This window comes from Saccostrea cucullata, unplaced genomic scaffold (assembly GCF_032062105.1).
Source record: "Saccostrea cucullata isolate Sc308-1 unplaced genomic scaffold, CSIRO_AGI_Scuc_v1 ctg8708, whole genome shotgun sequence".
NCBI lineage: Eukaryota > Metazoa > Mollusca > Bivalvia > Ostreida > Ostreidae > Saccostrea > Saccostrea cuccullata.
The window spans coordinates 1-27,635 of NW_026926267.1; the positions used below are offsets into that span (position 1 = coordinate 1).

Consider the following 27,635-nt stretch of genomic DNA (forward strand, 5'->3'; position numbering starts at 1 on the left):
TCGACTTGACAGAAAAGGCCGAGTGATGTTCCGATTGGAAAGGTATGATTGCTCATCTTTACGGATACCCCAAAGAGACTGATGATGAATGTCACTTCCCAAGCTTAATACATATCTGATATTCACAGGCACCTGACGTAACTTATTTTTCTTTGTATTATAGGTAGATGGTACATTTTTTTACTAAAAGAAAAATAAGTAACGTACGCTAGGTGCCTGTGCTGATATTGTACAATGTTCTTTTGTTTTCTTGTGTGATAGAAAAGTTTTCCTCTCTTCATTATTTCAAAATCTAATTTATTCCTCCTTGTTCATTTGAGACAGCTGTTTTGAACATATTTTATTGACAATATGTCAAAGGGATCCGACACAAGTTCTAACAACTTAGGTAGTCCTTTCCCATATATAAAATCTGCATAGCCATACAACATTTACAAAATTTTACAATAATATATACATTTACATAGAAGAACAAAGATAATTGTTTTCTGAATGAGGAAATAATATCAATTATTAATAATGGTGATAATAAATACAGTGTTGATATTATAAAAATATACTAATTTCAATAAAGATAATACAATTTATATAGTGTTAATTAAAACGACCTGATTCCTGAATAAATTTTTGAACAATACCGAAAATTTTTTCATTTTCCTGCGAAGATAAGGAATCATCTCCCCATAGCAATTTGTGCACATTAATCATTTTTACATTATAAGTTAAAAGTAGTGCATTCATCATTAGGCGTCTAGGTTCAAAATATTTTCTACAAACAAAGAAAAAATGATGACTATCCTCTTTCATACCACAAGAATAATTTGGATTACTTATGATATTACATCTATACAGATCATTATTTAAAATACAATTGTGTCTTAATTTTGTATGTAAAATGTTCAGATACCTTTTGCCATATGAAAAATACTTGGGAGGCTTATCATTATTATGACTCAATTTTCTTTTAAAAATTCCTATTAAGGTTATTTCCCTTGTTTCGTTGCTTAGTGAATTCCATTTGCGAACAGTATCGGGGACAAATGATTTGTTGTATAATTCAAGCCTGCATTTAGGTAAAGAATAATCAAATGAATTTCGAGTATTGTAATTTGAAACAGTGTTTCTAACCATCGGTGCAATGTTTTTTAAGTAATCAGGAGCTAGGTTACTGTGGATTTTAAACATTGTTAAAAGTTTGGCTTTGTCTCTTCTTATTACAAGAGGTTCCCAACCTGTTTCAATATACAACGAATTTCTTGATGCTAATACTGAAAGACCAGTCACTATTCTAACGGATGTCAGTTGAAGCTTTTCAAGTTTATCAATATCTGCCAGCGAACAGCCTGACCAAACTTCAGATGCATACTCAAGTTGTGGTCGAATAAAAGAAGTGTAAAGTTTGGATAACGTATCTCTAGACACTGAAAATTTAAGTTTCTTGAGAAGTCCTAGTTTTTTGTAGCCTTTACTGACAATACTATCAATATAATCTGACCAACCTAATTTAGTTGAAAAAATAACACCAAGATGTTTATGTTGAGATACATATTCTAACTGACAGTCTTCAAAAAATAATTCAGGTAACTGGTTTGTATTTTTTAAGCTGAAGAATAATACCTTTGTTTTACTTGGATTAAATTTCATCAACCATTTTTTGGACCACTCATCCAGAATTTTTAAGTCATGATTTAGATGATGTTCAATGAGACGAACGTCACTCGAGTTTTTTGTAAAGAATTATCGTCTGCAAATAGTCTGCAAACAGTTATCATGTTTTCAGCTACATCATTCTTCAGATGCATACTCAGATGCATACTCAAGTTGTGGTCGAATAAAAGAAGTGTAAAGTTTGGATAACGTATCTCTAGACACTGAAAATTTAAGTTTCTTGAGAAGTCCTAGTTTTTTGTAGCCTTTACTGACAATACTATCAATATAATCTGACCAACCTAATTTAGTTGAAAAAATAACACCAAGATGTTTATGTTGAGATACATATTCTAACTGACAGTCTTCAAAAAATAATTCAGGTAACTGGTTTGTATTTTTTAAGCTGAAGAATAATACCTTTGTTTTGCTTGGATTAAATTTCATCAACCATTTTTTGGACCACTCACCCAGAATTTTTAAGTCATGATTTAGATGATGTTCAATGAGACGAACGTCACTCGAGTTTTTTGTAAAGAATTATCGTCTGCAAATAGTCTGCAAACAGTTATCATGTTTTCAGCTACATCATTCACATATATCAAAAATAAAAGAGGGCCAAGGACAGAGCCCTGAGGTACCCCAGCATGCACATTTTTCACAGAAGAAAATAAATTTTTATACATAACTTTCTGTTTTCTATTGTACAAGTAACTTTCCAACCATTCTAACATATTACCGGAGATACCATACATTTTTAATTTATGAATCAAACCCCTATGCCAAACCCTATCAAAAGCTTTGGATAAATCACAAAAAACCATACAACAATATTGCCCTTTATCAATACTTTTTACAATAGTATGATAAGTTTCTAAAAGTTGGTACACAGTTGAGTGACCAGGCAGAAAACCTGCCTGATATTTGTAGAACAAATTATTTGTGTGAAAAAAATTATATACATGTTTGAATACAACTCTCTCAAATATTTTACTTACACAACTCAAAAGAGATACAGGTCTATAATTTGAAGTGACTGATGGGTCATCTTTTTTAAATAATGGAAGGACATGTGCTAGTTTCCAACTTTCAGGATAAACTTTGAGTCTAAGAGATTTATTAAATAACAGACAAAGTGGCTTAGCTATGGATTCTTTACAAGATTTTAACATTTTGTGGCTGATACAATCAGGGCCCACAGCTTTATTTACGGGCAGGATAGAAATAATATCAATAATCTCACTTTCTTGGATATTTACGTCACAAAATTTTTCTACAATTTTGGACTCAAAATTAGGTAGCTCATATTCCTCATCTTTTATATCAGAGATGGATGTAAAAAAGTTATTTAGTAATTCAATTTTCTCTTTATCGGAAAATGCGTATATAGGATCACCATTCTCATTCACCTGTTTAATAGGGGCTATTTCGGATGAAGTTTTAGTGTGAAAGACATCTTTTAGTAATTTCCAGTACAGTTTGTTATTATTTTTGTTTGCGTCGTTTAAATGAGAATCAATGTTGTCATAGTAGTTTGCTCTGGCATATTTTTTCATATTATTTACTTTATTTCTAGCTTTCCGAAATTCTTCTTTATCTGATTCTTTCTTGGTTTTCTGTGCTTTATTTCTTAATCTATTCCTAAGTCGTATATTTGTTCTTAGTAATGAATCCATCCATGGTTTGTCGTTTGGTCTTATTGTAACAGTTTTTTCGGGTATACATTTATGTATGATTAGCATAAATTGTTGTGTAAAGTTTGTTGTTGCTGTTTCAATATCAGTTGATTTTGAAATAATGCTTTCCCAATCAAAGTTGTTTATTAAAATATTAAGTTCTTCTATATTTGCTTCTTTATATAGCTCCATACCTTACGTTTGTATGAAGAATTGTTACAGTAATTTTGTTTAACATATATGTACGTAGCTTTGTGGTCACTGATGTTTGTGTCAACCATTAATGTACCCGAATCAAATATGAATTTTTCACGACTAATAAGAATAGGGTCTATCAGAGTTTTTGTAAATTGTGTTACTCTCGTAGGTTCGTTTATTACGTTTGAAAGCCCAGTCATATTCATGATATTATAAATTTCATGATTTTGATTTATTTGAAGAAAATCTACATTAAGATCCCCAAGTATTATAAAATTGTTTGACATATCACTTATTCTTTCAATGGACCATGAAAATTTTCCCCAAAAATCATTGCTCGAGTTTTGTGGACGATAAACACAGCAAATAAATAAGTTATTGTTTGGTTGTTCGATTTCGATCCAAATACTCTCTATGTTTCAAAGACAGCTTTGTCACGTACAGGAAATGACAAGACCCTGGCGACCGGTATTTGGACTTTCTGGGAATTCTTTGATTGTGTTTAAATTTCGTTATTGCAATTTGAACATAAAAATAACCATTAACGGTCCCTCACACGATGTTTGAAGCCCTTGCGCCTCGTTAAAATTGATAAGAAGACAGCTTTGTTTACAATTCGATATACTTTATTGATATTCCTTTTCGATGATAGAGAGTGCATTCCAAGTTTTCTCATCCAAAGAGCAAATTATTAAATTGAAATCTTGTATTTTTTATTTTAAAAATGTTAATAAAAAGATGGGATCCACATTTAACGTGTGTTTGCTCTTGGGCATTTGTAAGTTAGAAATTAAGGCAATAGATAGATATCTGATAGAAATATTAGTATATTCATTTTCTTTGTCAGAATTCAATATAAAAAAACTGTGAGGTAAAAATGTTTAGTGTCCTGACAATGTCTTTCCGTGTTAATCTGGCGTTTTTATTTAAGGAATGAGGCTTATTTCAACTTATGTTATCCGATATAACATAAGTTGGGGCAGGTTACGCTTTATAAACCGCGAAGCGGTTTATAAGAAAGCGTAAACTGCCCCAAGTTTTGTTATATCGGATAACATAAGTTGAAATTAGCTTCATTCCTTATAATTTAATTTCTGTGTAGACAATGAGACAATATTTCCTCCGGAAAAAGGCTTCAAATTGGGCATTATTTTAAAAGTAACGTCAAGCGGAGTAATACATTTTTGACGTAACTCATTGTGACGTAGGCAAGTTATGTTATACAAAATGTTATATGTTCCTCTGAATGATTCAGCCAATGAAATTGCTTGATACAAGTGAAATTAAATTATATCATTTTAAACACAGCATCAATATATTTTGCTTTCCCCACAAACAATCGACCAGTAAGACTGCATAAGTTTAATATTTCCTGCATGTTGATTTACTTTTTTTAATTTCTGAATCCATCTGAAAATTTTCCACATATCAAAAACCCTAACTTAATATGAGTTCTCGGCGATTTATATAAAGAAGCCCATTTTTCATATACGCTCCCATTTTAATCTTCTTGGTAGTAAACATTTTTATAAAATTTTTTTAATGCTTATTTAAGAAGTGAATTTCTTTAGGTAAAATTCCTGGGTTTTAAGTAATAAGGGGCTCTTCAATTGATCTATTAAACTATAAATTAAATACTTGCGTAACTACATTTACTGCATTATTCATGATATCATACTAAACATCGAGATTTGACACAGTTTAGTCACTTCAGACAGTGACGGTATTTCTGTCCGTTGGAGGAACGGAAGCTTGTGGGTCTGGGTCTGTATTTAGCATTTCAGAGAAAGATTTGTAACACAGAAAATTTTAAAATGGAACATCCGTTGACCTACATTTACTTTTTTTCTTGTCGGATGTGTTGTAATTACTTTTTCAAGGGCTTTAGTTAATTCAAATAAAATACATATATATGTATACTATAATTTTAACTGTGAAGTGACCATTGTTTAACTTACTTGCACTTTGAATTAACATTATAATTTTCTGTTTTTACAGAGATCCTGACAATCTACATGTAGTATGCGTAATTGTTTTCATTTTTTTATTATTTCCTTATATAATACTTGTCTTGTTCATAATTGACGAAAATCAATGCAAAATAGTGAATAGTAGCAAGGGCGGTGCCCCCCCCTCCCCCCACAACCCCGCCCATCCACTTTTTGGAGAATAGTTTTTTTCCTCTGCTTTTGATATGAAATTTTTGTTTGATTTAATATTCATACAGGAAGGAAGGGACTTGATTGTTTTGTTATACCCCCCGCTTGAAAAGCTTGAGGGTATACAGTAATGGGTATGTCCGTCCGGCCGTCCGTCTGTCTGTTACGCTTTGGGGTACCAATCTCTTATCTGAAACTCCTCTCATTCCACTGAATGATATTTGAAGAAACTTTCACAGAATCTTTATTACATATTGCCATTGTCCACCTCCCATTTTACTATTTGATCCGACACAGATTTTGGGTTTACCATAGCAAAACATAGACACTGCCATTTTATACATATGGTAGGCGGGGGTATCATTTAGTGAGCTCATTGCTCACAGAACCTCTAGTTTCATTTAGAATTCTTCTTTCCGTTTGACAACTTTTTTGAAGGAAATGCTATCTTTTTCGTACGGCCCTAACAGAAAGAGGAAATTGTCGAGAGCATTCCTCTTAAGAAAAAAAAATCTAATTAAATTACTCATTCTAGCTTATACATAAGGCATGTGTATTGCTTTTATTTTTAAGTTATGCATATAAATATGAAGAGAACTTCATTCGAGTGTATGCATACATGTACATGCTTGTCAGACTAGAATACAGGGAAGTGCTTGGTATATGCAGGTTTTATACCACATTTTTGTAGTATGCTTCGAACTTTGAAGAGAAGGAGATAGGGTTATTACAAACCTCCATTCATGTTTCACGATGTTATAAAATGCGATTTTGAATATTTAAACAGTTGGGGCTTTCACAATTTGTTTTTGATTTTTATAACATCTTTGTGCTTGTTGTGGACTGATTTTGTATTTGTTCTTCAATATATATATATATATATATATATATATATATATATATATATATATATAGAAAGGGTCTAGATATAGAATAGATATAGAATAGGTATAGAAAAAGAATAGATATAGAATAGATGAAGAATAGATATAGAAAAGGTATAGATACATGTACAGAATAGGTATAGAAATAGAATAGATATAGAATAGGGATAGAATAGATATAGATAAGTCATAGATATTGAATAGATATATAATAGAATATGAATATATAATAGAATATATGTAAAACAATTTACTCGTGTTCAGGGAAAGACAGATATGGTTATTCTTAGCACTATATATTTTTCAGCCTTCTTTATACGAGAGTTGAAATTATGTAATTTAAGGTTATATAGAGTTATTTATTAAAAACATAATCCACTCGAGATATCATATTCACAAAATTTAAATACATCTACATAAAATACATTCTATAACGCAAAATCAAAGCTATAGCAATCTACTCATGAGAGAAAATCGTTCACGTTTCATCAAAGGTTCACTCTTCATTGTCTAGATAAAACACTTGTTATCTTTTTGTATATTTTTTTAATATTTGAAAACATCATGCTTATCACAAATCATTTAAATCCTCCACTTTATCAATACGATTAAAATCAGCTGTTCTGATACGCTACCGCTTACAAACGATTTCCGATAGGAAGTATGTAGTATATGTACGTATCAGAACAGCTGATATTTTAACCAGATTGTCTAATGTATTTGGAATTTTAAATAAAACAATAGATAGCATTTGTCACTGATAGATGTTTCTTTCATGTACACTTTAAGGGTTCTTATCTTTATCCAAATCACAGAATATAATTTGAAGAAAGTGAATTCCAACTTCCTTAGCAGTATTTCAACAATCCCTGTATATTGTATACATCTTTTTATGGTTAGTTCAGTGAAACCGTCATCTACCTTGACATTTTATTTGTTTCGAAAAGAATATGTTGACATTTCACATATTCTTCCCTCAATTTATTGAATGTTTTACAAAACAGTGTATCATGCTTTCAATTGTTATTGTATTATCATGCAGTGTGGTCGAGTTTATCAGTCTATTAGAAGTCAGTGAAAAAAGGCAAAGAAATATACTTGGAAATTATTTCCTTAAAATTAATTCACCAGTTTTAATTTTTTTTATAATAATGAAGAAATGCAGTCTCCATACCTTGGATGTTTCTTGAGTTTGGGAGTCTCAGGTACATATGTATATGTTAGCCTACACCTTTTGGAAGTTTGTTTTTCGTTTTATTCTTAAATGAAAGTACGTAAATTTGAAAAGAATTCATAAAAAAGAGATAAAAAGAAAAGTCCCGCTTATCCTTTACTACCCCTGTTTTTTATATTAAAAGCAATAGTGTTAATGCATAGATTTTGGTCCGCTCCACTTCCAACGGTGAGGTTAGAGCTATAGAGTTAACCAGAACAGACAGAAAATACAAAACTCATTAATAACAAGAGTTGATTGCAGTATTACTTAGTTATTACTTTGATTGAAATTTAGTCAACAATATGTATTTGCTTAATTTAATTAAATATGAAGTGTGCATATAATTTTTGATTTAATTTTCATTGTTTTGACACCCCATCGCAATAAAACGGCTATGATTTAGTCCCTTAGCTGAATTATTTGTGATTTTTAACAAACTTTATATCTCAGTAAAATATTTTTGAGAAGTTTAATAAATCTACATTTCTGGACATTTTCAAGGCCGTCGTTTATGATAAAAGTTAAATTCCATTTTATATTTTGAAGACAGGGGATCAATGCATAGAAAACAGTTCAAATATCATAGAAAACATACTAGTAGTTCCAATATCATAAAAACATAGTTCCAACGTCATAGAAAACATAGGTCCAGTACATTACAAGAAAACTATATGTTTAAGATGAAACAATGACAATTTCAAATTGAGTTTACTAAGCTGACTAATCGAGTGCGGTGTGTTAAAACTTAAAAAGTCTTGCCATATGAAACATCTCAAAGGTTAAATATTTTATACGTCTGACATATTATCAAACACATTTCACAGTAAATACATACATGTATGTATGTCAAGGATAAATTTTAAACATAAAGCATTTCGAAATATATTCCGCATAGGTCCTATTTCTAATATAGATTTTTTTCAAATATCCATTCAGGTAATAAGAAAGGAGAGTGGTTCTATTTTTCAATAGATATTAGATAAAAGTTTTAGGTTCAATATTAACCCAAAGTTCTGTTTTCTTGTTAGGCAGGTCAAAGCCCTTCATAAAATATTGCTTCTTTTAGGGTGTCAAAGATAACCACCCCCACCCCACCCCACCCCACCCCACCCCCCTAATACATTTCTTTCTATGAAGAGCATAAGACTAATTAAAAAAACAAATAACAACAGAGAGAGAGAAAGACAGAAAGAGAGACACAGTTAAAAAGATAGAAACTTAACCAGGAGAAAAAGAGACATAGATACTAGATATATACAGTTGTAGATACTGTACAGACAGACAGACAGATAGAGGCAGAAATAAATACAGAGAGAGACTGAGATAGATATATAGATATTAGATACAGACAGACAGACACACAGATAGAGGTAGAAATAAATACAGACAGAGAGACAGACAGACAAAGACAGAGAGAGAAATACAGACACAGAGTCAGAGACAGACAGACAGTCAAAAGCAGTGATTTAGAGACAGTAAAAAAAACAGAGGCATAACCTGAGAAACAGAGACAGACATAGATAGATATATACAGTTGTGCATACTGTACAGACAGACAGACAGATAGAGGCAGAAATAAATACAGAGAGAAATACAGACAGAGATAGATACAGACAGACAGACACACAGATAGAGGCAGAAGGAAAAGCAGACAGAGAGAGAGACAGACAGACAGACAAAGACAGAAAGAGATACAGCTAGAGAGTCAGAGACAAATATCAGTCAAAAGCAGTGATTTAGAGACAGACATGGTAATGAAGAAGGAAATGAAAGAATATAGAAAGGGGGAGGAACCAAAAGAGGATAGAAAATAAAACAGAAGCAAGAGGCTACTTGGAGACTTTTTTATGCAGCATGTTTAGTGTACTGACAGTTGTACATGTTGGACGTTCATTCCTTTTTATTTTTCAGATATTATTAATATACAGAGGGATTGCACTATGTTTAAACAAAGTAAATATGGGTGTTAAATGGGGAAGGGGGACCTTGATGAGATGTGAAGACAGAAAAGAAAATGTTGTGATATTTTCCTTATAAGTATAGTCCCCCCGCCACCCCCCCCCCCCGCCCGGGGGGTGTAGAGGCAATTGCACTTTGAACACTGATGACCTTACAGCCAGATTTTACATATTTTACTTATGACCTGTCACTGATATGATACATTAAAGATTAGTAACCCTAATTGACCTCTTGTAAGCAAGGGGACAGCCTACTTTAACATGTTTAACAATAATTATATTTAAAAAGCCTGTATATAAAATATTGGGAATGTAAACAAGAGACGTCATAAGTAGTGTGCTCAATAATAAATAAACACTTACAATAAATCAGTCTGCTCTTGGTGTGTCACCTTACACAGTCCAGAATTTGTAACCGTTACACAGCAGTAGTACCCTATCAGGATTTAGTACGGTGTAATTCATACTTTCGGATTACTTTTAAACAAGGAAGTGATTTTTTATTTCACATATGTACGTGTATGGAGTCTCTTAAACGTTTTATCCGCAAGGCGTTTCGCCATTGGTTGCAAAGATATTAAACTAGGTCAAGTGAATTTTTTTAAAACTGTCGTTCAAACTTTCTTAAAGTGGAGGATCCAACTATTTTAAAATGATAATTAGTAGAATGAAGATCGCTTTATTTTTTTTTTTTTTAGAACTGATCTAATTGAGAAAATCTATAGCGTAAAATATTTCTGTTTTTTTTTTAACTAGATTGTACATATATAATAAGGTTAATTCACTAGCTGTATTCTAGCTGCATGATAGCTATAGTTTAATTGTGACAATCAACATGGATTTCCAATGTCATTTTCAGTGGATATAAGGGTCATTTTCAAAAAATGTCTAAATTCCTGTTATACAAGCTTTTTTGAAAATATTGCAATGAAATAAATTTTTTTTTACCCGATGAATTCAACAACAATCTATAAGTGTAGAAAAAAATTAAGTGCGATTAAAAATTGACTTGAAAACTGAAAAAAGTCCTTCAACCTGAGTTAAATTAAAGAGAATCGCTTGTGATTTCGCCGAATGTTTGACTTCAACTCTGATTATTGATGTAATAAATATAATTAAGCAGTGTAAAATGACCTTTATTGTGTTGTACATGTTTAAAACTGTCTAAATGCATGCTAAAATGTGATTGAAAAAGAGTAAGAATATGATTTTTTTAATGGTAAGTGTGTGTTATTTTCGCCTAGTTAGAATAATCTAACTGTGTCTCGGTACAAGCCCTCACCACAGTTAGAATACCACCCATATACTCGTAATGTAGCAAAAAATTGCAGAATCGCAACGAAACGATTTTGTAGGATACAAACGGATTTGCACAGAAAATAACTTATAAATTAATCAAAACTAACCTTTTTGAGATTGCTTATGCCTTTTATCCCCAAAAATAATCCATATAAATACGAAAATCCAATTAATTTTTCTCAACGTTTTTCTCGCGATTCAAATTACCTGCCATGTTTACATTCGGAACTCTCTAGATTGTTCCTAGTAAATGTATTATGCGAGTTATCGCCCTTGTTTCTCTTTGCTACATTACGAATACACGGAACGAATTCTATCGTTAAACCGGGTCCGTAGGACAAAATCATTTTAACGATAGAACATTCTATCTAATTTTCGCCGTGCCCTTGGAGTAACCAGGACATAAAAGTTTTCTGTAACAGTTATCTTTCCTAAAGAAACTCTTCATTATCAGCCTCCCTCTTTTGATCTTGTTCCCACCAAAATATCATGAGACACTTAACACAGATCTTTTATACCATAGGCACAATATGTGGTTGAAGGCAAGTTTGATTGCAATAGTAATTTATTTTTGAGTCCTAGGAGTTACTTAAAAATTGTGAGGATAAATTAATTTACCATTTCTTTGATGCATTGAGCAAGTTTATAACAAAATACCTATCATCTAGGAGCTATGCTTTATGTTCATATGTCAGCTATTGCTTTTATACTTCCAATTATTTATATAATAATTCCCTGGTGTTACTGTCCATTTTGTTACTGCAAGAAAAGTTACTCCAAGGACGTATCTAATTACTCCATGGACAATTTACATAGAAAATAATTAAAAAGAATGCAAGTTGGAGTCATATGTTTTATTTTCCTCCCTTATTTAAAACTAACCAGTAACTAATTTTTTTTAAAATGCCAAATTATTTACTAAATGTTTTTACCATTTAAAAATCATATGATTTTGCAGTCTTGGTTATGCAAAGGACAGAATTGGGTAACTTCGCGGACCAATTGAAAAAAAAAACCCTTTAAATTGCCAATTTTAATACAACATTTGTGTAAAGTTATTACAATATAAAATAACAGAAATATTTTTATCAAATTGGCATTTATTTTTCATATTATGTTTCCATGAGCTATAAATTAATTAAATAAATAATTTGAGCAACACAAAGGACAATATTTAGTAACACAATGGATGTAAAAACGATTAAATATTTATGTAATTAATATACTCTTGCATGTTCTTTTGTTTCTGTAGGAAAATATGCAACTTTTATTCCTTTTGAATAAATTGAAATATCAAAATTCATTATGTAATACAATCATATCCCCTTTTATGCTCTTTAAAAGTAACTTATGGTAACACCATAGACAAATTCAGTTACTCAAGGGACACAGCAAGGATTAAAGATTGAAAAATGAAACAAGCGTATTGCATATGGACTGGTAATTGTGTTCATTGTATTGCAGAAAACAAATGTGGTGGGATATTGCAATTCAAGTAACAATAAAATAATGAAGTGCTGAAAATAAATGATGGTTAAAAATGGTAACACAAAGGAAGTTTTAGGTAACACAAGGGAATGTGAAATAAGACAGAATATGATTTGTTTTCTTCAGTCTGAGGATTCTAGTTATGTTCTCTTGATGAAGATGATGTAAACAAGACACATTAAAAATTGCAATGAAGCCAATAGAATCCAAGACGTAAAAGATAGATTTATATCATTGAATTGCAAATACCTTTAAAGTTATATCAGATACGGAACATTTCTTTGCAAATGCATTTAAAGTCCTTTAATCGTGTAAACCCTTAGATGAAAAAGTCACAAATTGTTCATAACTGTTCTAAAAGGATTTCAAAAGATGTTTTTAAGGAGACAATGTACCAGTCATTACCCTAGAATACAGTTTTGCATTTAGTTGAGGATGTTCTTCAGATTTGTCCAACTGAAATCCCTCATGACTGTGTTCTACATCCTGTAAAAGTTGGTGCTGAAAGAAGTTTTTAACCTTGGATGTACATAAGCTTTTTAAAATAAAGAAAGTGGTGGTGAAGAATATAGTCCAGGACAACAACAAGGCCAGATATGGTGGCAGGCCACTACATTTCAAGTCACTTTGTTGGATTGTTACCCTGAAGAACTGACAATGAAAGTTTGGCAAACGATCAGTGGATAGAAGAGCAAAACGGCAGAAAAATATCAATGAAAAAGAGTACAGATTAAAAAAAGTCATTAGTTCCTGATAGGAAGTCCGACTAAAGAAACTGAAAAGACTGACACCCTAGAAGAGAAACAATTGGAGTTCAATAATGAACATCAGACTACAGGTGAAGAGAAATCAGATCCTTTGGAAGAGAGACCGGATAAAGATACAGAAAAAATGAACTTAAATGTATGCACAGGGTTAGACAGAACCTAAATCGTGTACCTTTTTAACAGGCCAAAAACTGTAAAAGATAAAAGCTGGTATAGCATTGCTAATGTTTTAATAATATTGTCACCATCATATCTTGTAGATGTGTATTATGTAGAGAGCTCATTGTGGAAAGAGGCTAGCTGTAGATAAATGAAATGAAAATGTAAAATCCATAAAAAGATTAATGCATTCTATATGTTTGAAATCTGGTCATTTACAAGTACATGTACATGTACTAGTTTCACAATTATTTCTTCATTAAAAATTGTTCTAGCTGATTTAAGACTCATCTATGTAAACCTTTGGATCTTTTAAAGATGTCCTTTGTGTTATTTTTTGTCATTGGTGTTACAGCTTCTGCTTGGATATGTAAATACACTAACAAGTACTGATCAATGATTCAAAGTCATGTGATAGTAATCATTTATTATTCGGGCATAACAATTTGATTTCATTTTTCTATTGTCATATATCTTTATGATTGGATAGTTATGTCTATGTCGTTACTGTTTTATCCTTGGTGTTACTAGTCAGACTCAAAATGTATAATGAAAGAAATCCCCCGCCAATTTTTTATCTTAAAACCATATACTCTTATATTCACCTCTAGGGTAATTTCATTACCATCCTTTTTGGAAGGAAGGGGAAAAACTTTATTTCTTTTTAAGTATTACACAAAATATCCTTAGTGTAACCTTTATGTCCTTTGTGTTATGCAAATATCCTTGGTGTTATCAACACATTTTTCCTGTATTTATGTTTTAAATCTTTATACAATTTTATCGAAACTTGCTACACAATACTGTCGTTTTCTAATACTAAGTTTATTTGCAAAGCAAGTATTTTGTGCTGAGGTAAATGATGTATGCTTTAAGTAAACATGTAAGATATAGGCAAAAGTTACAATACTTACAACTTCCAGCTATACTTTATCTGATAATTTTCTGTTATGAAACTTCAGTTTGACTCAATAGAATAATTTTATCACTATGTTGAGATTGTTTTTCTAAAAACCTTAATTTTTTTTTTAATTATGATTTTACTACGACTTTTAACTAAGTAACACCATGGACATTTATTGTTGGGTCCATGTACATATAATGTATTTTTTAGTATATGTTAATAGAATTCTTTGTGCTTTAACATTGTTTATGCATTTATGATGTTTGAATGCTAAAATAAAACTTTAAAAAGTTTAGATCGCCACATTTATTTTTGTAAAATACTGGTGGTGGAATTTGGACAAATTTTGAAAATGACTCATAAATAGAAAAGCAATCAAAAACCCTTTCATTGTATATTACAGACAGGAACTCATAAGAACAATATTTGATTTAATTGTCTTTGCCGTAAGTTAAATTGTTCAAATAATGTGTACGAGAGAGAGAGAGATCTTCCATAGAGCTCGATATATTTAATTAAATACATAATGTCCATCTAGTTGCCGATTTCAAGGGGGTTAATTCTTTAAAATTCATTATTGCCCTCATTTTTCAAATAATGCATGGATGCAAGATTTTTTTTTTAAAGAAAAGACTGATGATTCAAAGCCAGTCAGTTATCATCTGAAATTTAGTATATAGCTCTATAATTTTCCGTTGACATACCAGTACTTCAAGGATCCAAGATGCATTAACTGACAAAGATTGATGATTCTAAGCGAATTAGTATCTGAAGTATTTTGTTACCTTAAAGCTATAAAATTCCAAAATGACAAACACTGCAAAAACGTGAGATGCATTAACTGACATAGTATTGATGAAATGTTTAATTATAATTACAGCCAAAAATATTCAAAAGTAGGTCACAGTGACCTACTTTTTGGTTGAAAATTTTGCAGCCTTAAAATACGCCTATAAAACAATTTGAAAATAAATTCTTGTTAAGTTAAATAAAGGGCTACGCCACAGTATAATACGCACGTCAAAAAATTACAATTATCTCAAACAGTTTAGAGTGCAAGAAAATCATGTCAACCTTGATTCTAAGATTTCCATGATTTTTCCATTCCTTAAAATATTTGTTTTTCCATCCCCTTTTTGTGTAGGCATTAATGATCAATTATAACAAATATTACATCATTGATAGATGTCTTTACTAGTTGTGTTAGACCTTGTCAAATGACCACCATATTAAATACTATCATATTAGTCTTAACAACCTATCTATACCAAATTAATTTTGAAAATCAAAGGCTGGCCATCAAATGACATATGCTATAAACTGAACAAGTTCTAGTGGTGTTCCAATCATCGATTATAATAGAAAATCAGTCGATTGCTGACGTAATCCAAGCAATCGATTGCATTTTTAAAATTCTGATTAATCGGTTTATTATTTTATTTTACAAGCATGATAATTTTTAACCCTAATTTTCCATCTACAGTATTGCTTTTGACTTATTTGTGTAACGTAATGGTGCAGATAAACAAATTCTTGTATTTCTACCCGGATAACAAAGCATGTTTCTGGGCATGGACGTACTTTCGGTTCTATAAAATGAACAAAGGACCAGCTGGATCACCACAGAAGGTCGTCATTTACCCATTCTTACCATTTACTTGTTTAAATTGATATACTTTTTACATGTCGATTATAATCGATAATTAGTTACTTAGAGTAACGTAACCCAATCATCGATTATGAAAATTTTACCGATTCCCATCACTATGAACAACAGTTCCTCTGTCTAATCCCCATAGGATACAGATAAGACCGCTTGATCAGAGATGCTCAAAAGAAAAGATTGAGACAGCTAGCCTTCCTACATTATACTCATTAATCTTTGGATGCTTGTCTACTCATTACTACCAAGAGATGAATGGATCTTCACTTTCTACCCCACCCCACCCCCCAAAAAATAAAAATAATAAAGCATATAAAATATACTCCATGATTTTTTTTTTATCTTATGTCAGACAGGTTTAATAATGCAATTTATATGGACAAATGGACATGCTGGTTCTACCCCTACCCCAATAAAATTAGTTTTTAAATTAAAAAAATATATATAATAATATCAGATTAGTTTATAATGCAATATCAAATTAGTTTTTAAATTAATTACTTTTCGTTTTAAAACTTGGGCTAGCCAACAAGGGAATATATAGATACTATCAATTTCAGTTCAGTGTGAAGTTTTGCATTATACATGTACGTCACGATCTTTTTCGACAGATGCATCCAGCTAGCGTAACAATTTAGCCGCCGCTGTGTGATTGGTCAACTAATATTATCAACATTGACACGGAAATAGTCTGTTGTACGAGCAACCAATCAGCGATAAGAAGAAAGTTCCCGTCGTAAAACTTGCGGTTACATGTAGGAGGCGTATACTATTTACATTGAGCGCAGTTGTCAAACTAGATCGTGACGTAACATAAAACTTCACACTTAACTGCAATCTATAGTAACACCTGCTTGATCAGAGATGCTCTATCAGTTAGCTCCTCACACTAAAATCATCAGTATCTCTCTAATTTGACATGCAATTGTCTGTTATCAAAATTCTTTTTGACCAGTGCTTGATAATTACACTCCTAGATTCTCTAACATACATTTGTTATAGATTGCTGCCATGTATATGCTTAAAAAAAGTATTTCTTGATTTAACACTTTTTTAATAAGGATTGTGCAATACTCTTACATTTTTGGGATGTGTAAATAAATAGTAAAAAGACATATACTTTTTTAATCACTTGAATTAAAGGTCACAGTGACCTTGAAATAGGTTGCGACACATCTACCTAAGATGCATACATGTACATGTAAACTGGCCAAGTTTGAAGGTTTTAAGTCTAATAGTTTTCTAAAGAAAGGAGTTTTCCATATTTTGCTATAACTTCTTAATTAAAGGTCAGAGTGACCTACTTTTTGTGCGCGACAACCTTCTAACTAGTGATGGGAATCGGTAAAATTTTCATAATCGATGATTGGGTTACGTTACTCTAAGTAACTAATTATCGATTATAATCGACATGTAAAAAGTATATCAATTTAAACAAGTAAATGGTAAGAATGGGTAAATGACGACCTTCTGTGGTGATCCAGCTGGTCCTTTGTTCATTTTATAGAACCGAAAGTACGTCCATGCCCAGAAACATGCTTTGTTATCCGGGTAGAAATACAAGAATTTGTTTATCTGCACCATTACGTTACACAAATAAGTCAAAAGCAATACTGTAGATGGAAAATTAGGGTTAAAAATTATTATGCTTGTAAAATAAAATAATAAACCGATTAATCAGAATTTTAAAAATGCAATCGATTGCTTGGATTATGTCAGCAATCGACTGATTTTCGATTATAATCGATGATTGGAACACCACTACTTCTAACCAAGATGTATCAGCGACAAAGTTTGGTAACTCTAGACCTATATACACCGTGTAGTAGGGCACATATGGGGTTTCGGTTAAGTAACATATGGGGTTTCAACTCCGAAGCGGTGTTTTTTTGCATTTGGAAAATATACTTGTAAAAATCCGTTGCTAATGAAGTCTTCGGGGCCAAATGACATGCGCACGGGTTGTAAGAATGTATTACCTTCCAATTTAGTGCAATAGGCTGGTTAACGTTACGGATTCTGCAAACACTTCTGGACAGTCCAGTCGACTGGGAAAAGTTGTGGTGTCGCTGACTTTCTTTGCTCTATAATTTTCAAAAGCGGACTTTTAAAGCTCACTTTAAGGATGGTAGATAAAGAATGATATAAAAACAATCCATGGAAACTTTTTTCACCTTTCGCAGTCTCTTTTTTCTGTAAGAAATATAATTTTTGTGGCCAAATTCTAATGTGCCTAACGGGGTTTCAAGGTTTGTTAACATAGGGGGTTTCAACTCAAAGGTTTTTTTCTATGTTTAAATCTTTGCTTTCTTTCAAGAATATGGATTTCGTCCATTTAATACGAAATAAAAACGAATAGTCATATGTTAGGCAAAAAGTTTGGTTGTCACCTATGTGCACAGATGAACAGATGTGGAAACTCACTCAAGAGACAGGTTGCGCGTCATACACAAGCCGGGAGCACTTCTTCCAAGCATAACATTTTACTGTTGAAATTCTTCAAGCAATATGAGCTGCATTTTTGAGAGTTTTATTTTGCTGGTAAAATATGTTACCATGATTAATCTGTATGTAATCTACACCCTTATGATCAAAAAGACTAAAACAAAGTTTAGAAACGTTTCAGAAGAAATATTTCTGTACAACCAAATATACAGTATTATATAAGAAATCATTATTGTACAGGATGACAATAATTCAATTTTGCTTCAATCAAAGCTCATAAAAAGTTCTATAGCAAATATGAACAACAGAAGTTTATAAACGTTCTATTTTCCTGTCATTGAAATAGTTAATTACAAATTTGAAATATTTTTTTCTGATGTCAAATATGCAGCTCATATTGCTTTCATTGAAAACTCACACCTTTGTTGCGGTACCGCCAAATAATGGTATTGAAGAGTTGTGCATGAATTAAATTTGTTACTGAAAAGTGAAACCTACCCCCCCCCCCCTCCTACACAAAATATTTTAAAAAATCTTTTTGTTTGTGCAGTTTTTTTGGTAGGAATTTTTCTCTGACCCCTATTAAATTTTTTTTTAAAAAAGGATGCATATGTCCCTGTATTCAATTGCCATAGAAAAAATGCTTTGTTCCTCTTGTGCGTCTTGACCAGATTAAAAATAAACCTCCTTCCCACATTTTCCTAAAGGAAACCCAGACGCAACGTGCCTCTATGTGAAACTGATTTATTTGATTAAACGCCTTCTTTTATGTAAACGTATTCAATGGCGTGGTACATGCAGTAACATTGTATACAAATATACATGGAAAGCAATGATTAAAAATATATGTTCCTAAAGAAGTGTTTTTTAAAGTTGTTTTTGAAAACATCAATAGATTTTGATTGATTAATATGCAAAGGTAGTTCGTTCCATAATTTTAGATACATGTCCAATGTTATTAAATTTCCGGTCGCAGATCTTTTATCTTACATTCAATAGGACTTATAACAGCCTTCGGAATTTCGGGGAAAACGCAATCGTTTATTTGAATTCTATTTTGACAAAAGTTCAATTAAATGTTTCGCCCACTGAACAGTTACACATAAATATCAGAATTTTAAATGACATCCTAGATAGATTTGATAGGTGTCCGATAGAGATTAAAGTGAGTATTCTTGTATGTATATTTTTACATTCAAATTATTTCTTTTCTTTTAGAAATCCATCGGAATTTTTATATAATTCCATTCAATATCCTATCAAACACACCAAACCTTATTACTGCGCAGTAGAATGCATAGTTGGAATTATAATAATTTAACCATCAAAATATAACATTTGTCCCCCCCCCCGCATTTAACATTCAATGTCACAGACGGCTTTTAAAAGTACGTCAGGTCTGACATGCGCTTAATCCAGTAGAAAGTACATGTATAATATTAATGAAATTTACAATTACGTAGAGATAAAACTAGAGAATGTAAATGTAAGCACTGGATTTTTATTTTTGGACTTTTGGCACTCTTACAGGACCGAAGATATCAAAAAATAAGAATTTGAGGTGCTTAAAAATCTTTGCACACCGGTGAAAAACAAATCTTTTGCCTTCCATTTGGCCATTCACTTTTGCTTCGTGATGAATGAACAAGGAATCTAGATCCAAAGATTTAAACATAGAAAAAAAAACCTTTGAGTTGAAACCCCCTGTGTTAACAAACCTTGAAACCCCATTAGGCACATTGGAATTTGGCCACAAAAGTTTATATTTCTTACAGAAAAAAGAGACTGCGAAAGGTGAAAAAAGTTTTCATGGATTGTTTTTATATCAATCTTCATCTACCATCCTTAAAATGAGCTTTAAATGTCCGCTTTTGAAAATTATAGAGCAAAGAAAGTCAGCGACACCACAACTTTTCCCAGTCGACTGAATTGTCCAGAAGTGTTTGCAGAATCCGTAACGCTTTCAACCAGCCTATTGCACTAAATTGGAAGGTAATACATTCTTACAACCCGTGCGCATGTCATTTGGCCCCGAAGACTTCATTAGCAACGAATTTTTACAAATATATTTTCCAAATGCAAAAAATCACCGCTTCGGAGTTGAAACCCCATATGTTACTTAACCGAAACCCCATATGTGCCCTAGTACCACATGGTGATATAGCAAGTTATGAGCCGGACACGAGAAAAGCTAACAGACGGACGGACAGCAGGACGAATAGACACGAAGCTATAGGATACGTCCCGTAAGACGGGCGTATAAAAATTAATGGTCAATGTGACCTACATTTTTATATAACTTAAGGTCCAAATTGTATCAACTCACAAGATTTGACGATTCTAAACCTCTTACTATCGGAATAAAAAAAAGATTTTTGAAAATGTTCAGCCATAAATAACGATTTTTGAAAATGTTTAGCCATAAATGAAACAAAGTACACTTAGGTCACTGTGACCTATATTTTTGTTGATACATTCTTAAGGCCTATGACATGATGTTCCGGCATCATGTTCCACTCTTTTAATTTCAGAGCAGTTACATATTTAACATTTTTAGACCTATAATGGTCTTGAGATTTTACAGCACGAATTAAGGTAAAAGGCAGTATTTCTTATTACAATAATTTTCATTTGAAAGCGATGTACCAGAAACAAAGTACACACCTCTTCTCCGTTAAGAACTTGTCTGATCGATAATTGCTTCAGGTCATCAAAATCCATCTTTCTATAATGCAAAAGCTTGAAATATTTCTCTACGCTGGTGATTAGTCTTACTTGTACTGCTCAAACAGTTAGTAATTTTCTTTTATTTTTGGACTTTCAGTAAGGCGTGGAATTCTCGACGATTCATATTTAGCGCTGCAATTAACACAGCCTTTCGTTTGCTGTTGAAATATACATGGGATAGAAATTTGGGCGAATGTCAAGTGTAACAAAGATCCAATGATAGCGTTTCGTAAGGCAAAGGGTGGGGTTTCAGTCATCTCATTGTTGTCAACCACGATTTAAAGTTCCTGGTATTATTAATTTCTTTACCAATGAGTTCTATATAGCCATTTGAGAGACACTAACTACCTAAAATCGAGAATGCCACACCTTACTGAATAGTCCAAGGATGACAGAGAATTGTGGTACATATGCAGATGGACAAGGTTTATTGCCAATACAATAAAGCCTCATTTGTATTTTCAGAGAAACAGCAAAATGTTTAACTCACATACATGAAACTTAAAGACTAAAATTATTATGTTTTTTAAAAATTTTATTGTATAATCATATACATTATATTGCAGCTTTGTCACAAGCCAAACAACATGCGTTATTTAAGAACAGTCCCATTTAATGTATCACAGTTGTATCTATAGCCTCGTCTTCATATCATAATCATATTTCTGTGTCAACAAATAAATACTGGCATAAGAAGCCGAAGCCATGTACCCGATAACCATGAGACTAGGAGTGATTTCACAATGGGAAACAAGCAGAAATAATGCTCAGGTCCAAAGTTTGAAGAATTCCAGTATAGTTGTAAATTTTTTTCCCAATATTTGTAGAAAGTCCTGAATGTCAATTTTTTGGATGCTTCTGATTCTTTTTAATGAATTAATTTTACGAAGACTTGTTCACTGAAAGAAAAGAAAAATACATTATTTATTTAGTATAAATAGAATAAAATTATCAAAATGAGATAGCTTAATTATTAGATTAAGTATCAACTGCTGTTCACCTCATCATAGGGGTGGATGGGATGAAACGACAATGATTTTGAGGAACACAATTTTTTTTCAATGTAGTTCTGTAGAGCTTCTGTTGAAAATTCAAGTAATATTTTGATTTCAGTCATAGGGCTTGGGAATGGGATGAAACCTCAATGATTTTGAGGAACCTCATTTTTTTCAACTAAATTCCTGTGAATGTTCTAAGAAGCTTTTATTGAAACTTGAAGGAATATTCTGACTACAATCATTTGAAGGCTAGACTATATATGATGGTGAAAACACAAGTTTTTGAGGCCAACGTTAAAATATTTGTTCCCCTAAATTGACCTGACCAGTGAATTGTCCTATTTTTCTCTTACCAATTGTACTTCAATCGTGAACTAATCTTTAATCAAAAACTTTTATTCTTATGTTGATGCAGATTTGAACGTTGTTAGATTGATAAAAATTGATGGATGTCCAATTGTTGGATATCTAAGATCTTTTCTTCTTTGTTTAAATAATCAACTTAATTTTTCATTGGAGAGAGGTATTTCAGTTAGGAGGTAAGTTCAGTTGGGAATTATTTTAATTTTTAATTACCTGTTTACATTTCATTTGCTTTATATTTAAAAAGTTCACTTTTGGTATTTATCAAAATAATTACAGAATGAATTTCAAAGTATTGGCTCAGATAGAAAATACTGTATAACGCGTATTTTTTACGTGCTGCTAATTTTTACGAGTTTCATAAATCCATAAAATTTAAACGTGTTAAATTCCATATAATTTATAAAACGGCTCCTGAGAATTTTCAACATTGTATGTGTAAAAAGTAATGCTAATTGTGGTTAAGCTCACTCCCCGGAGGCTATACAATTAGTGTACTGTTGGTATTAAGAGCACTTTCAAGTCAATCATCAGTTGGGATCATACGGGTAAATCTCAATTAACTTGTATAAATTATACAAACATCGTAAATTAATGAATCAGTTAGACCTACCTGGTTACTCTTTTATATTAGTATTTTTACGAGACACATGAATTCTGATAATAGAGAGGTTGAGATCTTAAACTTGTACGCGTACGTGTACTTGTAGAAATTTTGACGTACACGTACACGTTATTTTTAATTTGTCTGTTGAGATTTTTATGACGTGTAACATGCACGTGTACACTGCAATCGGTGTCTCTGTTTAAACTATTTAGAAAGTTTTTTGTCGTCAGTTTGTAAACAAAACTTGATAAAAATAAGTGCTTGTGAAAGTAAACATCCTATATAATGTATTACAATCAAATTTTCACACTTAAATTGGCTAATTTTTATTATTAAAACTACACGTTTTCACTTACGTGTAGATTCCATTCTACAAGTTTTACAAACGTGTAGCAATTTTGACGTCACTTAAATTGATGACGTAATACACACAGAATTTAGGTTATTCCCCTACTAGACGTACCCGTACACGTACACGTTTGAAATCTCAACCTCTCTAATGACTTAATAATTACAGGTCTTCCAATTTTACCCATGTTTTTAATCTTTGACACTTTCTTCTGTTTCATGTGCTTTGAATAAAACTTCTTAGTACGCTGTAAATGTATACTTTCATTTTAATTATGATAGTTTGAGTTGTCTCTCTTGTTTTCGGTAAATCCAGATGAGCATGTGGTGTGCCTAGCTATGTGTTTTATAAAACATGAATAAATGAAAGGTACATGATTCGTGTATATAAAGGTAAATGATAAAAAAAATATACATTATGTAATTTGTTGCATTGTTTTTTATAATTCAATATCTCTCTCTCTCTCTCTCTCTCTCTCTCTCTCTTTCTCTCTCTCGTCGGGTTTTCGGACACATCATTTGTATCACTATGTAAACACATTCAAAGTGCTATCAATCAGTGATCTGGAATTTTACATCTGATGATTTTAATTTTTACGGACATGTTCAATTCGTAAAAAATTAATGCGTAAACATTTAAATCACCCTTTTTTGACCAAAATTCGTAAAAATTTACAGCAGTAAAAATTACCCGTTATACAGTATATCCCCATAGACGACTAACATTTACAAAAGTTATTCCCCTTTGTAGGGTCAATTTGGGGTCAACCGGCGTAAGGCACATTTTCCCTCTATAGCCTTACCAACCTTAGGGGCAAGCATCTTAGAAATAATTCTGAATGAATGTGTTCATTGTTCATTATGTTTTTCATGTTGCCCCATATTCTGGCAATACAGGATCAAATTGAAATTTTCTGATAACGTTTGAAGATCAAAAGTATAAACAGGTAACTTACAAAGGACAAAGTGGAAAAAATGAGAGTTACACTGACAACGGGAGATAACTCTTAGGAATGTGAAATTCCTCCATCAACATATCAAACACAGAAATTGAGGGCTAGTTCAATATGGTTAAGAGAAACAAAGATTTTATAATGAAAGATCAATTATAAACATTGTTCTTACGTATTTTTCTGCTCTAATTCCATCCTTAAAGAACAGCATGTAGGGGGTGATTCCGTCCTCTCGGTAGTCCAGCAGGGCTACATGTCCGTCAGGGTTCTGACTTTCACCTGCAACAACACAGTCACAGAACTGTTGAAAACACTCATGAATAAATCTAGCCAATCACAGAACTGTTGAAAACACTCAAGAATTACTTGAGCCAATCACAGAACTGTTAACATCACTCATGAAAACTAAAGTCAATCACAGAACCGTAGACAACACTCATGATTAACTCGAGCCAATTACAGACCTGTTGACAACACTCATGAATAACTCGAGCTGCTGAAAACACTCAGGAATAACTCTAACCAAACACAGAAAGGTTGTCAAAACTTAAGAAAAACTCAAGCCAATCACAGAACTGTTGACAACACTCGTGAATAACTCGAGCCAATTACACAACCATTGACAACACATAAAAAAAACTCAAACCAATCACAAAACTGTTGACAACACTCGTGAATAACTCGAGCCAATCACAGAACCACTGACAACTCATGAATAACTTAAACCAATCACAGAACTGTTGACAACTCATGAATAACTTAAGCCAATCATAGAACTTTTGACAACACTCATGAATAACTTAAGCCAATTACAGAACTGTTGACAACACTCAAGAATAACTCGAGCCAATTATAAAACTGTTGACAACACTCATGAATAACTCGAGCCAATCACAGAACTATTGACAACACTCATAAATAACCTGATTCTGTGTTTTTTAAAACCAGCTAGAAAATTATAAAATGCTATTCATTCTTTATACTTAAAATAAACATTTGTGAATTAGAGATGGTCTTCAAAATACATCTTTTCTTTTTCCATTGTCCTAGAAAAAACACTATGAACCTCTCCAATGAAATGAAAGGTCTACAGTGTTGTTTTTAGTTCTTTATTTTCCACCGATTGCGACCACTATCCTAAAAAGGGTACTGGCTATTAGATGGTGGTTACAAGGTTTACAAATATGATATCCAGTAATTTCAATTTTACACCTTTCCAAAGACATAGATTGATAAATAGTTTTGAAAGAATTTCAAGAGACTAATCCATCCACTTTTGTTAAAAATTGACTTTCAATGACAATGCTTAAGATTTTTTGATCTTCTTGTTTTCATGACAAATCTTTCATCAGAATCTATAAAACTGTACTTACCAAGAAAAAATTCAAAGTTTTTGAAGTTTCCTAGAACCTCTTTTATACAGGTCTGAGCTTTCTTGGCAAATGCATCAGCTGCTTCAGGGCCATCTTTTTCTGTGATTTTTGCCTTAATACTGAAGAGATAATATTGGTGCTTTAAGTAAATAAAGTTAGATTTATTAAAGTTTGTTTATATGTAAAAAAAAAAAAAAAAAGAACACTGTAAAGTTCTAGCTGCTTATTGTTTGGGAATTTATCTTGGAGAAAATTCAGTTGGAACAAGGATTTTCTATTGGACCTGAAGGCAAGGGTTATCAAGCCCTGATTCCCCAATAAAATCTCTAAAACTGTGATATTCATAACATTACATGTATCAATGTGTGTTATAATTCAACAACAAAAATACTTATCTACTCACATGCACCATACAAAAAAATTTTATAGCCCAATTCCTTTATCTTAAGCAAAACTTACGCTTTCATGTAATCCTTGATGTAGAGTTGGTAACTTTTCTTGTCAAACTGTGTGGGTTTTAAATTACTGCCCAGGACGATGTTACAGCCTGACTCTGTGTTGGCTGCGTCGTCTACACCCTCGTCATCCCCGCCCTCAGCTGATGGGTTAGCTCCGATGTTGATGTCTCCTGCCCCTTTGCTGACTGTGACAATCTGGGAAGGACACAGATATTATTAATTTATACGCCATACACTTCTTGCAGATCAATTTAGTCCTTTTCGCTGTCCAGATATATTCACAACAGAACGTTTATCATAAGGTTTACAAAATAATAATTTATTATGGTGTTTCACAAGGATTCTTGTCCATTTATCAATTTTCTTCAGAATTTCAAGTTCTTACAATTTTAAACATACAATATCCATCCAAGCATTTTATATCAAAAGTTTTCGAAAGGCAAGAGTTAAGCAACAGTTGGCTGGTCAACATGCTCAAATTCCCTCAGTTTTATTATCAATTTAAACATGTCATTTGGACAATCATGGTGTAAGAAAACTATTTTTTCCTGAAATAAAATAAAGTTCATGTTTGCTTTTTGCTAAAACTTTCATGCAAAATTATCTCATATAGTCAAGATTTTTTTCCATATAGTTTTCCTATGCATGTTTGAATTTGATTAAACAAAAAGTATTCTATAGGTTCAACTTCACCTCCAACAAGGCAACAAGGAAACTAACTCACAGTATAACTTCAAGTCAAAACAGCAAGGAAAAATAAATTCTTCCAATATGTTCTATTTCCACTATGGAAGAGTTATACTTTTTAAGGCTATCTAAATTTAATTCCCTGGTTCTCAGGCCAATTTTCTCCAAAACAGATGCGGGAGGGCGGCATTTTATTTTTCATTTTATTGGCAATAAAGTAGATAAGGGAGGTATTTTTTTTAATTTTAATTTGCGAATTTTCTTTAACATAAAGATAATTTTTTTAATCACAGATATACTTTCCATTTCTTGTCAAAATTTCTGCTTTATCCATTGCTTAACAGCGTGTAAACATCGTAGGTAATGTCCTCGAATGTATTTTCAAACGAAGTAGCCAAAATCTCATTGTAAATGGCTACCGGATGTGATATTTGGATACTAAACTACGAAACAAATGAGGTCGGAATTTTTTTTCCCGGATTGGTCTCCGCAATACCAACTTTTTATTTTATCAAAAATACAATAAAATCGGTAATGCGGCTACCTCAAAACGGATGCGCGCGGGCCTGAGAACCAAGATTTCAATTTTATATGGCCTAACTTGCTCTTTTGTTAAAAAGTCAGAAAAAATTATCTGTATAAAAATCTTGCAGGATTT

The 27,635-nt window shown here is 32.0% G+C and overlaps 1 protein-coding gene across 1 annotated transcript; it reads right to left on the reverse strand.

Annotated features, from left to right (window-relative positions):
* Positions 1 to 21,704: 21,704 nt before the first annotated feature.
* Positions 21,705 to 26,500, reverse strand: LOC134271249 (translationally-controlled tumor protein homolog). Its single transcript, XM_062753481.1, has 4 exons — positions 26,292 to 26,500; positions 25,833 to 25,951; positions 24,632 to 24,738; positions 21,705 to 22,089 (listed from the first exon to the last, which is right to left on the reverse strand). Exons 1-4 carry the CDS (start codon positions 26,297 to 26,299, stop codon positions 22,087 to 22,089), a joined length of 237 nt encoding a protein of 78 aa, XP_062609465.1. The 5' UTR covers positions 26,300 to 26,500; the 3' UTR covers positions 21,705 to 22,086.
* Between the last annotated feature and the right edge of the window lie 1,135 nt (positions 26,501 to 27,635).